General features: G+C 40.7%; 1 protein-coding gene across 12 annotated transcripts in view; it reads left to right on the forward strand.

Annotated features, from left to right (window-relative positions):
• RERE (arginine-glutamic acid dipeptide repeats) overlaps positions 1-16938 on the forward strand; it is a 396332-nt gene that overhangs the window by 276825 nt on the left and 102569 nt on the right. For all 12 annotated transcript variants that reach the window (XM_037881385.2, XM_037881387.2, XM_037881386.2 and 9 more), the window contains one exon: positions 6655-6753. In XM_037881385.2, the coding sequence (XP_037737313.1) occupies positions 6655-6753 (99 nt within the window). The remainder of the gene's footprint in view (positions 1-6654; positions 6754-16938) is intronic.

The following is a 16938-nucleotide window of genomic DNA, read 5'->3' on the forward strand; positions in this document are numbered from 1 at the left end:
TTCAAGTAGCTTGCCAATAAAGTGCTTATATATATTAAATTACTGAAAGTAATAAGCAGAGAATGATCCATCAGTCAGACTGAGGAAAGTGGATTTAACTCTGATAATTATATAAAAATATATTTTTCTTTCTGGTTTATAGTCTTGCTCCCAGCTCTCATAAGCCATTTTCTCCATTAGACGGCTGATTTTCTCAGGAAGGTGTAAAATGGTATCCGTGGTCACGTTTGTATCTGATTGACCTGACTCTTCTCCCTCCCCCTAGGGGCACAAGGAGGGGGTGGGCTCAGGGGCCCAAACCCCAGCCTTGGCCCCTGACTGGTGTAATGGCTGAACCCCTTCCTTGCTGGGATGTGTGTGATGGAGGGGCATCCAGGTCAAATTTGAGTGCTTTGCAGTCTGGTACACTAGGTTGCAACACCACTCAAACATGGGGTGGCCAGGCTGGAACGTGGGCCCTCTTGTTAGCAAAATTCTTATTGCACCCCTGTCTCCCCCACTTCTACGTTGTGGGTCTTGAGATTGTCATTGGTATGGCAGCTTGGTGCAAAGTTAATTCTGATCCTCTATCCTGGACTATTCAGGACTGTCATGTTGGTCTGTTAACTGTTCTGTGCTTTTAAACTGGGGTGGCTGCCTGTTAGTACAGCCCATTGCTTCTGGTCTTCTCTGGTTATTCTTCTGTCTCTAATTGAGTTGTTTCATAGAGAAGGAAAATTTGCTGGGTTCCTTCAGGCAAGATACAGATTCCGTCCATGAGTCACAATGCGGTTTGGGCAGAACACAGCAGGGGGTGGGAGACAACCCTTGCCATTTTTATCACTACAAAATTTTTAAAGAGAAAAGGCATGCTTAATTTTGTAACAGAAACCATGTACAGGCTGTACTATAGCAACAAATACCTAGCCCTTGCTACTTGCAGTCGTGCCTATCCCAGTGCTGCAGTGCAGGCAAGGAAGAAGATCAATGTGTGCCAAATAGAAAAGACAAAAATGTTGTTTTCAAGCTTCTAAGTAGGTATTGCATGCTCCGGAAGGCTTAGGAAACAAAAGTGATAAAAGCAGTTAAAAGTCAGCAGTGCTGTTTGAGTGGTAGGATTTAAGCGCAGCAGGTCTGGCATTCTCGTCATATTGCTTGACTTTTGGCTTAGGAAAGATGGACTCAGATCGTAGTTTCACTTGCATGGAAGCAGAGTCATGGGAGCTGTCACTGATGTAGGCAACAGAGGCAGATTTACAAGCCAATGCTCTGTTGTACATTGGAATTTCTACCTGTGGAAGTGCATTTAAAAGCTGTGTTTTCTATTAAGCAATCGCAGGTCATGCATCTCCCTGACTTACAAGAGTGAGAAGGTGATATTGATGTGTCTGATGTGTTCATGTTCGTAGCTTGCAGAGATGAGGCATCTGTTGAAGGGAGATGATGTTGGAGTTTGAGGCATTGTTTTCTGCAGTAATTCTGTGAATGTGTGTGCTATTGTCCTTGTTGCAGTTGTGGTGAAGAGCATTTTTCTTTAACCTTACGGTAGGTGCCATAGAGCAGGCTGAAAATAAACCATGAGAAAATTCGGCTTAGAATTTCCTTTCTTTATTCCTGTGATGTTACCCAAAGGGAATCAGAGCACTCTTCTCCATACTATAACTCTATAACTTATGCTGGTGGAAACACTTCTGTCATACAACTAATTAGGGAGATATTTCCTAATATAGTTCTAAAAACTCATTCTAGGTGACATACCAGAGGTCTTGGCCAGCAGTGACCTTTTATTTTTACAGGCAACTTAAAACTCTTAACAGAATAGTAATAGTTATATCTCAAATGTCCCACTAGCTAGGCAAAGAAGAGCAAATAACTAAGCAGAGTTCATTTTTCCAAGAGAAGTTTAACTTTTACCCTTCAGTTTTGAAACTTGTGGGGACAGATCCTTAGCTGATGATTTCGAAGGAGTTAAGCTGTTTTACACCAACAGCGGGCCATGCTGCAGGAATGTCTTCTTATCCTGACTGCTGGGAGCGTTCAGAGCAGTTCAGGAGGTTTTGTAAAATAATTTCCTAGTCCCCCTCAAACAAGTGTTAAGTCTCAATTAGCTATTGCAGCATGAGAAAGAAAAACGATATTATTAGTAATATGCCTTTGTTTTGGAGATAATTGGTTTACTGTTGTCCTTGGGAATACCTCTCTCTTTTCCTTCTGGTACATTTGTTTAAAAGACATAAAGCAGGCTTCTGGTCAGTCTTCATGTTCCAAAATCCAGTATTTTAAAATTTGTTATCTAAATCCATATTTAGGTATCTAAATAAAGCCCAGATAGTGGATCCATTTTGCACACCGCTTAGCATCAACTCACCTGAGTATTCCTATTGATGTTAGTGTGACCCTGTGAGTAAATGTTCACCATCGCTCTGTGAGTTAGGATTCACAATCTGGTCCTGAATGGCTAGATTTTCAGAGATGCTAAGCACTCACTGACTTCAATGCTAGCTGCCAGTGCTCAGCATTTCCGGACTTCATGCTGCTTATTTAGGTGTTGAGATATGGCTGTAGATGCTGAATTTTAGATGCTCCATTTTGAAAAATGTAGCTCACCTGTGTAACTCAACAGCTCAGGTATAAAAACCAAAGTTAACAATGGACTAGCAGACAAAGTAAACTACTCAAGATATTGTGATTTTTAAAAAAAACTGGCTACAGTTCATATGCAGCAATTTTTTCTCCTTTACTAAAAACAGACTGTTTTTTGGTGTGCTTGTGCCACTATTGGATTGATCTTTGTGGACTGTCACTGTTCATTCTGTGGGTTCTATGACCTGAAAATGGAGACGGTAATACAACACCTGGGAAGGTTTCTCACTCGGGTGTGTTATCTACAATTTATCTTTTCATGCAGGTGACATAGAAATGACATAAATTTACCCAATAGACCACAATGGCTCATGTGAAATGGTTACTGTCTATTCTGTACCATCCGACATCCTTCTGTGGTGCAGTTTAAAAAGAAAACTTGTTTTTTAAAAGAGCAATATGCACACGCACCCAAAAACTATTTAAAAGTTTTAAGGCTGGGCCAATTTGACAAAAGCCTGGAAATCAAAGTGAAGATGGACGTTTTGTCCCCAAATCCCACAGATGTGCTTTCTTTTCACAGCTGCATGAGCTGTGTATCAAGTTTCAACCTTTGATTTCAGTTTCCCAGCTGTTGCTGACTTTTGCCACAGCCTTCACAGGTTTTAAACATTCTGCTTTGTCCATTGAAAACTTAACCAAGTTCTGGAGCGTTGCTGGCTCTTTTATGTCAGGTTTTTCTATTCAGTTAATATCTAGATGTGACAATGTCCCAGGTCAGTAAGGATACATGTAAGGGTGGAATACTTAGCTGTAAATGCCATCTTAGTAACAGGACATGCCATTTGAACACCTTGAGTTTATTCCTTCTGTAACTTCAGTGCTCAAGAGCTTTTATAAAGAACTTAACGATTGTGGGAGCTATCCAGATCTGGCTTTCAGTGTACATTAGCTCATATGTTGACCTGGATTTTATGGGTTAGTTGTTATGGCTCGCCACTGATTGCATCCGACCAGAAGATTCCTGGTGGTAACATTCCTATTATAAGTACCTTAACTTAACATACTCTCACCCTTCCTTGAGGACCGGGTAATAGGAGGTGAAGGACCAGCCTTACTCCTGGCATGCCCGATAACACGATGGTGCTGGCTTCCCCAATCGTTAGGAATGTTGAGCAGTTATACTGTACTGCACAAGCTGAGCCAATAGCGTGATAGAAGATAGTCTCTAGAATATAGGAGGACAAAGAAAAGAAAGAGCTAAAGACTAAAAGAGCTCCCAATGATATCCTTACAAGGCATTTTATAGGATCCTGATACTATGTAATTCAGGCCCAATGTACTATACCCAAATCTTATTTCCGTACCCTAAGAAATGTATGGGTATCCTTATCCTATAGGTTAGTGGATTATGACACTTTAACTCTCTATATATTAATAAGGATTATCTTACTCCAAAAACTGCCAACCTAGGCTCTCTTGGCGACTTCCAGGTTTGTGGTATACCTGCAGTTACCAACTGGTTACAGATGCCGGATAAACCTGTTCAGTGTTTGTATAGTTCCTGCCATTGGTTCCCAAAAGTTCAGGGACCATTCCTATCTGTGCCAAAGGTTACCAGCTTTTATGCTGAATTACTCTTAACTAATTATACTTTTAGCTATTTAGCAGATCTTACTGGATACAGGCTGGTAGGCTTCTTGCATTTCAGCGAAACTTATTCTATGTATAATTATTAGGAAACGCATATCATATGCCTCAACACATCCTAAATTCATAGGAATTAATACTGATAAAATATAAGAATAAAATGGATTAATTCAGAAAGAGAAACATATTATTTGATATGGCTGACGGGATTAGTAGGATGTAATAGCTAGCAAAATAATCCTATGGGCTACAAATATTACAGTCCCACTGAAAATCTCATATTTTTGCCTCTCCAGTAGGTTGGGTTTTTATTTCTTTTTCCACCTCTCACCCCAATCCCCTAATTATTTGAGACTTTATTCCTCGTTAGGGATCACTTTTAAAATACCTGGAGAAATTCTTTATATGTTTGGTATCTGTGGATTGGGTGGGAGAGAGATGAATAGCTGAGGTAACCTTAGGAGCTGTACCATGCCATTGTTGGGGCTTTGGGTGTGTTTGTTTGGGGTGGTTGTTTTTTTTTATGCTGAACTCCTCTTTGCCTCAAAATCAGTGGCACAGTCTGACCTAAGAAAACTGAGGTTTTGCCCTGTAAGATCACAGTTCAGTTCTAACTCAGGCTGATGCTAACAAAGGAGCTACCACTTCAGGGCTGTTTGGTAAGCTATATAATTGTGCTTTGGTCTCAGTCCAGAACCTACTGTCCTCCTCTAGAAAGGCATTGTCACACTTAACGCCAGGTGGGATCTTCTTGTTGGCAGCCTTGGGATTGAAGTAACTGAGGAGATATCCTCTCAAAAAGGTGATTGGACATGGGTGGAGTGATACAGGGATGCTTGGGGAAAGGGCAGTGGGGCTGAGAATATGGGGTGGAAATGGAGAGGCCTTTGCATGGGGGGTATGCTGGGTGATGAGAGTTCAGAGAGCTGAAGTCCCCTCCTGCTATAAAAATAAGCCCAAAAGCTTCTGTCGTTAGTTCCTGCTAGTAGCTGTGAGATTAAATAACCCCTTTTTTTGGGGGGGGCTGCTAGTTTTGGTGTGTCCATTACTGCTAATCCAGCTACTTATGCAGGATAACTAATGCTTGTGTCTGTACAGGCTGGTCTACACTGAAAACTTGCAACAGCATAGCTGCATCTCTCGGGAGTGGGTGTGAAAAATCCACACTCATGAGAGACGTAGCTATGCCAGCCGAACCCCTGGTGTAAACAGCACTGGGTCCATGAAAGAGTTCTTCTGTCAACCTAGCTGTCGCCTGTTGCGGTGGTTGATTACCTATGCAGATGAGAGAACCCCTCCAGTCGACATAGGTAGCGTCCACACTGAAGTGCTACGGCGTTGCTGTGCCGCTGTAGTGTTTCAAGTATAGACAAGCCCCTAGCTACCATTTCTCAGGGAGATGGGTTAACTACAGCGGTGGGAGAAGCCCTCTTCACTGAAGTACTACAATGGCGCAGCTGCTGGTATGCTGCTGTAGTGTTTTTCATGTAGATGTACCTGTAGTCTCCACACATCATTTCCCTCTCTTCTGTAGGAGCGGAGATAATTGGTTTACTGTTGTCCCTAGGACTTCCTGTTTTCCTTTTGTACATTTTTTCCCAAAGACGTAAAACAGGCTCCTGATCAGTCTCCATGTTCCAAAATCCAACTTTACTTGCATATAGCACATTATATATTTGTCAACTTCCAAATACATTCCCTGATGAGGGCTGAGTATCAGAGCTTTATCCCTTAAAATCTCTGCTGAAAGTGGGCATTTTTTCAACTTTCGTTTGTTATAACTTTTGTTTCTACCAACCATCTGCCTTAGCCAGCCCCCAGCTGTATATATTGATAGTGGAACGTAGCCCCAGCACACAGAAAGGTCATGCACTGTTGAGAGCGCGGTCAGCTTAATGATCCCAAGTTCCTTATATGTATTCCTGCAGCTGTCTCCAAGAGGTGTTATTTTGCTTCTCCATACTTTACCTTTTTCTCCAGCAACTTCTTGTTCTCATCTATGCAATAAAAATGAGCACAATTTTCTGAAGGAGTAAACTTGACTCTCTGTCCTCAAAGCACTTGTTACCTCCAGAATATGAGCTGTTCCATTTGATTAGAGAATATGAATAAGATATTACTGCATAAGATACAACCCCTTTGAAGAATGGTTGTTTTGGTGCCTTTTTATTTTCCTTGGAATGTCTCGTGTTAGAAGTATTAAAAAATGCTAAAGGGAAAATTTACAAGAGACTTCAGAAAGTAGAAAGCAAGTCTGCCTATTTAATGTTCTCTGTCCTACTAAATAAAACTGAGATTACCATCCATGTTCTGCAAATTTCTCTTCTTTATTTCTACTGTAGATACAGTAAATGCAGCAAGCCTCATTCTTATCCCAACCCCTTACTGTTGGTCCACCTCTACTTCTATTTGTTGATATAATTTTCCATTTTTATTATTCAGCTACATGAAAGTAACTATGATGCTGGAAAAGCCCTGCAGCGCTTGGTGAAGAAGCCTGTGCCCAAACTGATTGAGAAGTGTTGGACTGAAGATGAAGTGGTAAGGAGTGATTTATTCTCTTCTGCCATGCAGTTCTAGTTACTTACCGCTTTCTTCTGCTCAGAGTTCTTGTTTGAGGGGGTGGGATAGTAACCTGTTGCATGGATAAAGTTTTCTTCTATTTTCCAAATGAGTATCAGTGGCTAGAGCCTCATTAGTCCAAGGAAAAATAATTTCCCCGTAGTATGTGTCTTGAAAGGGTACAATTACTGTCAGCTTGAGAGGATTCCATGGAGGAGATGAGCAATGCTACAGCCCTCCGGCTCTTGGTCCTGCTGTTAACCAGTATCTTTCACAGGCTGGTTGGGCTCCTTGCTTAGCAGTTCCAGTGAGAGGAGGCACAAACAGGGCCCAAGATGCTTGGTTTCATTTTCACTGGTTTTGCCTGCCTCTCTCAGGAGGCTGGAGTGTCAGTGAGTGAGATTCCCAGTCTTCAGTTCATGTTGACTCATGCATGCTCAGTGGTCAAGAACATTCCCACTGAGTAGGATTTATTTAAGGATTGGGGCCACCTTCTTCAAGTGAATTGCCAAAATAAGGTGTTGTCACAGTTGTTGCTGTCTGGCTATTCAGCGTCCCATGAACCAGAAAGGGATTGTCTGGAAGCTGGTGTATCTGTGTCTTTTACATCTGTCCTAAAGCTCCAGGAGATCTCCCAGTCCCCAAATTGGACTGAATACAGTGTGTCCATCTTGTATCCAATTCCAAGAGTAACATGAGGGTAGGATAGCCCCGCTGTAGTGCAGAAGTCCTGCCTGAGCTGACTGGGCTTTCTCCAAGCTGTGGGGTTTGGGTCAGTGACTTTAACATCATTTAGCTGGCATATTTTCTGTGTCTGTGGCCACTGTGTTGACTGTGGGATTATCCCATTGGGTTACTGGCGGGTCATACACTAACTAGATCTTGTGTTTGGAATGGGATGGAATTGCAGGTGGGGGCAATTGGATATTGTGCTCCTGTCATGGACCCATCTTTATGTCCCACAATTTGAGGTTGAGGCTTGTGATCTGCACTAGCTGCCTGTGGGTTTTGGGGTGGAGTTTAAGGTGTTGAAACTGTCCTATAATTGGACCTGACTGCCTAGTGGAGAGACTGCCTATCTTCTTGAGCCATAGTGGTTCAGTTGAGATTGAGAGAGCCCCTTTGGAATAAAACAGAGGGAGCTGCTATTAAGGTAATGGCCCTTGATCTCACACCCTTACTTGATCAAAAATAGCCTACATTTGTTGGCATCAGGGGATGATGCAAGGTCTGTCTTTTCATGGAATTTTTCAAGAGTGGGATGCTGTTTGATAGGTCATTAGGGAATCTGGAGTGCTTCTCTTCATATTTCAATTGTTGGGCAATTAAGTTACTGCCATTATGAGGTTGCTGCTGGGTTTTGTTTTTATATTGTTTTTTCAAGGACCCTACAGCTTGGGATAGATGCCTTTTTGTGTTAGTTGTAAATGCAAATAAATTAGAACTAAAATGTCAGGTTTTTAAATTGGCTAACTCCGTATATAGAATTGAGAGTTTAGCTGTTATGTAATAAACAGTTGTTTAAATTCAGCATTCCCCTGCAGTGTTTGGAATGCAAACACTACAGCATTGCAACCCCTTGCTGTTTGCCAAACTTTGCAGCATAATGCTAGTGCAAGATACTCTTGACTATAACAAAAGTGAAACTGACCTTTTTTCATCATCCAAGTTGAGAGAGAGGCTGAGAGAACACAATGTAAACAAGGTAAAATAGATCAGATTCGTAACATTTTTTCTTTAATCAATGGTGTTGTTAAAGGCATGTCTAAGGAAAAGTGTGGTTTTAAAATGCAATTTCTAATATGACCATGGGTCCTTTAACAAACTGGTCAGGTATGATGGGCTTCATTTGGAATGGGTAAATGCTACTTTTTCTAGCTAAGGATTAAACAGCATAGTTCATTAAAACAGGAAGTTCGGTTAGTTTTGTTATTTTATAGTTGTAAAACATATTTATCTTCAAACAACTGAAGACTTGGTTGCCGTTTGTAAGGCACACATCTTCTAATATGTTATATTAGTGTCATTGAGATAAATATCCTAGGATAAATATCCATGATTATTACTAAACATCTAAATAAAGAAAAATCTGAGTCTGATACACAAAGCGAGAGATAGCATAGCTGAAGTGGATTTGAGCCCGAAAAACCTGTTTTTTTTTGGACAACATTTACACTTGTTAATTTGTTAAATGGAGTAAATTGTTTTTAAAAAAAAAAAACCTTGCAGTGGGTAGTACATAGTCTTGTTAATTGAGTTACTAATTAACCTGGCACCAATGTCATAAAATAGACCTGGTTAATTATTATGGGTGAAATTTTCATAGTCTTGTAACATTTTCAAATTATTCAGACAATGGCTGGAGAGACATTTTTTAAAGCTCCAGTTATTTCAATGAATTGTGTGCGTGCTTGCGCTCTCCCCATGTAAACCTTTTTGCCAGAGGTAGGTTAGGTCTAGGCTAGATAAATCTGAGATTAAAGCAGGCATATTCTGAAATCAAACAAAAGACCTTTGTGGTAAAGAGAATTCCTGAAGCCGTGGGGTGAAAGAAGATCATGGGCAATGGAAGGAGGTAGAAAACAAGGAGTAAAAAGATTAGAACACAGATTCCTATTAATGTGTGGGATGAACTTGTCATAACATGGCACTTTTTTTAAGTGACCGTGCAGATACCTCTAAAGTTCTGCTCCCCTGTTTTCTGCATTTGTACTGTCCTGTTCTCCCCCCATGCACACGTTCCATAGAATGATTAACTGTGTGCTGCTTTTCCTATTTAGAAAAAAGATCTCTCTTCCCCCTCCCTCTTCCACTCCCCCTGTTCTCCCCATGAACCGCAATATGTTGCAAGTGCCATTTTCGCTGCAGCTTAGGGTTTTGATCAGCAGTCCGTATTAAATGATTGGAGAGTGGAGCCTTGCAAATAAGAAAAACGGCCAGGTTTATTGAAAAGGGAAACATTACTCCAAAACAGCGAACAGTATGAATACAGAATAACGATCATTAAATCTATAAATCACTGTCAGTCTCAGCTCATTTTATCATATTTACTTCTTGTTCTATTCCATCCAAGTTTCCAGAAACATTTGGCCGCGATCCAGCCTTGGCAGAGACAGAGACCAAACTGTTCTCTTATTTATAGGGAGTTAAGCTCCACCTTCTGAACTTCAGTGAGTGTTTGTCCCTGATGGACTGCTTGCAGAAAGCTCCAGATTAAAGCATCTGCGCCAGATCCTTGGGCGCTTTGTATGAGAAGAAGGAAACCCCATGCTACCGTTCGTTTTGCTAGAGTGGTGAAGGGTTCATTCCCACACAATGTATGTCAGACCTAGAACTGGTCAGGGACTTTTTCAGTTAAACGTTTTTTTGTTAGAAAATGTCACTTACCCAAAAGAGAAACTTTTCATGGAAAAGTTTCAGAGTAACAGCTGTGTTAGTCTGTATTCGCAAAAAGAAAAGGAGTACTTGTGGCACCTTAGAGACGAACCAATTTATTTGAGCATAAGCTTTCGTGAGCTACAGCTCACTTCATCTGATGCATAAAGTGGAAAATACAGTGAAGATTTTTTTATACACACAGACCATGAAAAAAAAATAGGAAAGTATAGGTTTCAATGAAAATGTTGTCAGGAAGGTTTCTCGAGTACAGGAAGATCCAGCCTAGAATAGCCAGTAGGCCTGAGCTGGGATGTGAAGACCTGGGGTCGAGTCCCTGCTCTGCCTGATTCGGGGCAGGGGCTTGATCCGGGGCAGGGACTTGATCCTGTGTCTCCCACATCCCAGGTCATTGCCCGGCCCACTGGGCTATTGGCTGTTCTGTGGTCTCTCATTTTTCATGAACTATTTCGAAAGGTCTCACTTTTGTTGAAGTGCAGAATGAAAACAAATTTCAGAACCTCAAACTCCCTTGCAAAACGGAATTTTTGTTTTCAGGTCACCCCTCGTCAGATCCTTCACGAATACATGGCAGTGAACTTCTCTTTGTGCCCTCTTGGGCAACGAAGGAAACCAGAATAGAAATGCAATCAAAATGTCCAAGGGGCTAGAATTTACTCAGCACAAACCTGCAGTCTTTATTCCTCCCTGAAGCAAAACTCACCCTGAAGTTGGTGGGAGTTTTGCTTGAGTAAGGGTTGTGGGATTGGATTAAGTCCATTTCTGTCACGCTGGTTGGTGTAAGCAGCTGATCTTGTTATCAGCATGACCATCATAGGGTGAGTAACACAGCTTCCCATAGCGCATGGTAACATTTAAGGTGTCAGTGACGCTATCTGAATAACACATCTTTGTGTTGTAGCTAACTTTTAGCTCTTTTATGGGCAGTTCCTTGTCCAGAGTTTCAGCCTGCTTCTTTAAATGACAACTTTTTGTAGTCAATGACTGAATTACCAGTAAGAGCTGTCTACTGGGATTAGAATTGATTAAAATAAAGGGTGGAAGTTGTGTTATTTTTACTGCGGATGATGTGGTTACACAGGTTTAGATCAAATTAAATGGAGGATAAAATTGACTAGTGATTGAATTAAGTGGAAGGCTCTGTAAATAGGAAGATAAAGGTTTTCTTGTTTACTCTTGTTTCTAAAACTATGGCTATTTTTAATTCTCTCTTTCCAACATGTAAATTAATGGTCATGCTGTCAAAACCACAGTTTTCCATTCTGCCTTATAAAAATGACTGAATAAACTATTATACTGTTACATCTATCAGAAGCCTTAACAGCAGCTGTTTCCTGTTTATAAGGGTAGATGCTACACCTGGCAACATAAATCTCCCTCAGTGACTTTGGTGGGGAGGGGTCAGTCTCTTGTAGCCTAGTGAATCGCTTCTACTGACAGACTGTCAAAGAACTGGCACGTGAAGCTGTGCTTAAGCACTTTCTAAATAAGCATCCAATAGGCTAACATCGCTTCAGCATAATACAGTGAAATCTCATTGGAACATCAACTCGGGATGCTGTATGAAAATCAATGCCATCCCCATTTGACATGTTGTTCATTTTTGGGGAGAAGTCAGGCAGCAAGGTTGCTGTTCTGAATGTCCTGCGTTTTGACATAACTGCCGATAATGCTCTCCTTAACACCGAATGCCAGGTGAGACCTGTGCCATGTGATGCTTGTCGCTGCGGCAGGGTCTCAGAGCAGTTGGGGAAGGAAACTGAGACTTTATCCATCACAGGTGCTCTAGACATGTACACCACATGATATATGCTGCTGAAATGAGGTTGCAGTGCAACCAGATGTTCCCATCCACTATCTTAGACCTTCTTACACTGAAACACCCGAAACCTACTTCTGCTCACTGAACTGATACGGGCAGGGAGTCTACCATGGTCCAACTTGCACACCAAGAGCTAGGATGAGAGTGTCAGTTAAATGGGGTGGAAGGCTTTGCATCAACACTTTCTTCCAGTTCCTGGGGAGGCGGGAGGACTCGTACCGGAGCAGCCCAGGTGTTGGTAGGTCTAGGTGAGTCTGAGACCTCACTCTCTGGAAACTGATTTACACCACCTTATCCATCATTTCTGAATATAACCCGGGGGGTTATAGCCAGGGATGCTGTGACCAGAAAGGCTAGTGAATGGGGTGACTATCGTCCAGTCTGGATACCACAGAAATGATGGTAGAATGAGATTTTACTGTACCTTGAAATATGCTGTATTGATCCCCTCTATGTAGCTATTAGAAAGAAGATGCATGTTACAAAAGGAAAGCGCACGAAAAAAGAGACTGCATTTGTGACAGCAGTTTTTCAGACAAAGCTTTTTAAAATGTAATTGAAAATATATGTAAAGGCGTCTCAGTTTTGCTGTTACTTCTCTTTACACAATCATTTACATAGCAGACGTTCAGCCTGCTAAATGTAATGGGGAAAAAGGTGTTTGAGTATACCGTATTAGCTCAGCTCAGCAGATGTCAGATCTTGTAATTAAGAAACAATATTGCATACAGAGTTTGGAGAAAACATTCTTAAGCAAAACTTGGTGGCAAGCTGAGGTCTTTTTATGACCCGCTACAAACAATTAGTCTGGTAGTTTTAAAGGGGCCGAAGGGAGTTAAATGCCAAACTCTATTGAAAATGAATGCGATTGAGGCACCTAAAGCCTCTTGGCTCCCTTTTGAAAAATCCCAGTCTTTAAAGTCTAGTTGCATACCCCTGAAAACATGGAGCCAAAATACAGTGGCTCCAAGTGGAACCCTCTCTAGGAAGTGTTCAGGAATAAGCAATGCTATTTTTGCTGGGTTGAGACTAGAGTGGGACCAGAACCTTTAACTCAAATCCCTAGTGAATTAAAAATAAAAATTAACAAAGAGAGTGTGGCGGGGGGGAATTGCAGTTTCAGCTCCCCAGAGACAACCCCTCCCGTGGTCACTGGGTCCAGATCAGACTGAAAACCCAGACCGGGGGGGAGGGCGTGTTTTACAGTTTGGATGCTGTGGAAATTTTTCACAAGAACTGATCTCATGAGATTTCCGCCGTCTTGGACCAAAATCTTTTGAGAGCAGCTCTTGTGATTTCACTGCCTGTCTGAACTCAACCCTATGCCTGAGCCAGATCCCAGCACCACTTTGTTTTCACATTTCTAGTTCAAACCAAAAAAGTATCAAGTTGTTACTGTCTGCAAAGGAGAGAGCATTTATTTTTGGCTCCATTTATTTAACCAGAGATATGGCATTTGTGTCAATTAGGTCCTGCATATTGGGATGGGTGTGGGGACTAGTCAGTAAATGCTGGCTGTTTTTTGGGTAACCATCTTTAGCAGATTTGCATTTAGATTCCTAGCCTTTATTTTGAGTGTGCTGTTTCCCTTTATGACAGGGGCCACCAAAATCCATAGAGTTTACTGAAGAGAGAAATACAAATCAGACTAAAAGAACTCCTAATTTATTAGGTTTTTAATTAAACATGATGAACCCATTTTAAATAACACAAAGGCCCCAGGCCAAGCTGCATCTAATCGAAACAGATTAAGTCACCTGTCCACACTCAGATAGTTATTAATTCTATTTATTTATGCATGCTAGCTACAGGCAGAGTTCGCTGCTGCTGTGTTGCAGTTTATTGCACAGGGGTGCTCTTGCTGCATGGCATTGGGCTGTTAATTATCATTCAGATGCTGATTATGAAGCACATGGGTGATGCTAATTGAATTCTCTTGAGCTTTCCTTGCAAGGTTCAGAGAAACAGGGTTGAACTGCAGTTTTGCAGTATTTGTTGTGCATTTCACCCTTTGCTGCCTTAAAATGCTGAATTCTAAGGATGGAAAATGCCAGGTGTTACTTAAGGTGAAGGTTTTGTTACTCACTGTGCATCACACACGTTTCTGCTGATGATACTCTGACATGCTTGATAACTGTAGCTTTTATAATAAAATATGCTGTCCTTTAAATATTTTACACTGCTTTTGATGTAGTGTAGTTGAGGTAAACAACCCAGATTCAAATAACCTCTTAAATTTATAGCCAAGGATAGTCAATCTTTGCTGGTGATAATCCTTAATTGGCCGTGTACATGGTTTTACAACTTCATAAATTTTAAAATATCCACACCTAGCTTCCATTTAAAGCTCATTTGTCACAAATACAAATGAAAATCCTTCTTCCAAAAATGACAAGACATGGCAAACTAATTTCCTAACACATTTGTGAATATTTGCAATCCAGTGAAATAGGGTGGTTGGTTGAGTAATTATTTACACAAAGCACACACTTCTTTGCCTGGCTTCTTTGCCTAGAATCATCTCCAAATGCCACCAAATCAGCCCTTTTTGGAATATCTGCTCAAGAAAACATTGGTTTTATTGTTCATTCCTTTGAAGCCAGGCGTCTCAGATGTACTGGAAGATAGAGCTGCTTACTGGGGCAAAACTTCCATGAATTTTATTTACTGTTTATGTGGCAGCCATAGAAAATGTAATTCATAGCAAAATCGAAGTACAGTCCCCTGCAATAGCAGGGAGGAGGAGAAGGGGGGAAAAATCTGGGGATCTTTGAAAATGAGGCTGGCATTGCAGGTCTGCATTTGAGTGATCAAGTGGACTTGAAATGTTAAAAGATAAGTAAGTCAGTGTTTGTTTTAAATTTTATATCCACAGAAAAGTAAACATAATGACTTCATGGTGGAGTGAGAGTACCTATTAGCTGTACTGTTCCTGGACTTCATATTTGAACCACATTATCTAATTGCTGCCACTTTCCAAATGTATTTTAATCAGCAACAATTGGAAATGTATTGAAAACTGAACTTGGAAATAGGAACAGTCACTAGTCAATAATATCAAACGGCAAATTGTTGCAAGACCAAAGCCACCTTAAGACCTTCTTTCCTCCCATTCTACTGTGAGAATAAGAATGGGGATGCATTGTAGAATTCTAAGGACAGATGTTGTAAAAGTCTCCTAGAAAACAATTCATCATAGTAAGAAAGTAGCTAATGGAAGACCAAATCTCTCTCTCAACATATAGCTAGTGTTTGAAGGAAGTATTTAAGTCTATTTATGTTCAATACAGTTTCATTTTTTAGGAGGTGTTAAGTGTGCAAAAGTTGTGAAAATAGTAAATTGTAAAACACAAGACACAGAATTCAGGAGAGCTTGACCCAGTTTAAAGACAGGTTTTATACAAAAGACATAAATCTTTTTGCTTATGATTAACTTGCATCAGCGTTTGAGCCAAGCCCTTCTTTAAAGAGATCAATATTGCGTATACAGTACAGAGTTTGTCAGGTCCTTTCGGAAACGAGACAGTGAATTAAAAATCAATTATACGTGCAGAAGTTTGTGTAGGGCAATCAATTTTGTCCTTTAGTTTGCAGAAAGATTCTAGTGTTTAATCAGCTGTAAGAGGAATGAATTTTAAGTCTCCAGCAAATGAGATGGTGCAAAGAGGATGAGGAGGGGGGTAAAAATGAAAAAAAAAATTAAATTTCAGCATTTCATGTTCAGCAGAGGCTGCCTTCAGGGATAAATCTATAAATCCTGTCAGTGACCTTGGCTTCAAAATGGGTGACTTTACTGGTTTTGCTAATCTTGATCTTTCTACAGCTGCGAGATAAGTTGGCCTTTTCTTAACAATATCATTGTTTTGTTTAACCACCATATGTTTCTTGATTCATCATCTCTTTGCCTCATGCAGAATACTTGTATCTATTAAGCACTTACCATATTGCTGATTCCTAAAAAATAATACAACAGATTTGTATTGGCCGGATGCCACTGTTGAGAGGGTTATTTGTGTGTGGGGACAGGAAGCTAACCTTTAAACTCCAAATCTAACTCTGCTATAAGCTAAATTATTTATAGGTGTTCTATGTAGTCTTTTTAAATCAAGAGAGGCTTTTAATGCAGAGAGAGACACACGCACATTGACATTTTTCATTGTTGCCAAGGGGGAAAATCTGCTGCTTGAAAGATTAATAAATACTGTAACAGTTGATTGTTGAAACCGTGTTTTCCATCTCATTTTCAAGGGTGTCCAAAAAATGGAGATCACTTACTCTTTCTAGCGTTCTCTATCATCTTTCTACGTTCATTTAAAAACGAGAGCAAGACACAAGAGGGCTTGAGAGATTGCATTTGTTCTCCCATAGGCAAAGTGATTATTTTATAAATGAAGAGGGCCAAAAAAACTATCCTGTGTAGTTTCTTAGCAACAGAGCTGGAGTCAGTTCAGTGTATGTACATAATACATATTCTATGTATAGAAACATTAGTTGTGAAGCTCCATGGTATTGCAGTTGAAACAAAGACCAGATGCCCGAGATGCATGTAGAAATTCCGTGGTGCTGGAAAAGAAGAAATAGAAATCATGAGAAATCACATGCTGATGGGCTCGGCTACCTTCTTTCCATTGGCCTCTCCCCGTTAAATAGCGTTACTGTCTTCGCTACAGTGAACGCCTTTTTTCAGTCTGCGTCTGGAATCTGTTCTAAATCTGATGCCCTTTTTCATCTCTGCTCTTGTCTGAAAGGAACTATTTTAGCAGATTGAGTCACAGCATTAGCACCCTCTATATCTATGATTGACTGTCCAGTATTTAACTGATACATGACTGTATATGAAAGAAATGGAGCCTGTAGGGAGCATGGTAGTTCTGGTAAATTCTTTGGAGTTAATAGCAGCAGCAAGAGTGCAATACTACTGTCTAGGACCCGATGAACGGGGCCCT

This window comes from Chelonia mydas, chromosome 18 (genome assembly GCF_015237465.2).
Source record: "Chelonia mydas isolate rCheMyd1 chromosome 18, rCheMyd1.pri.v2, whole genome shotgun sequence".
Taxonomy (NCBI): Eukaryota; Metazoa; Chordata; order Testudines; family Cheloniidae; genus Chelonia; species Chelonia mydas.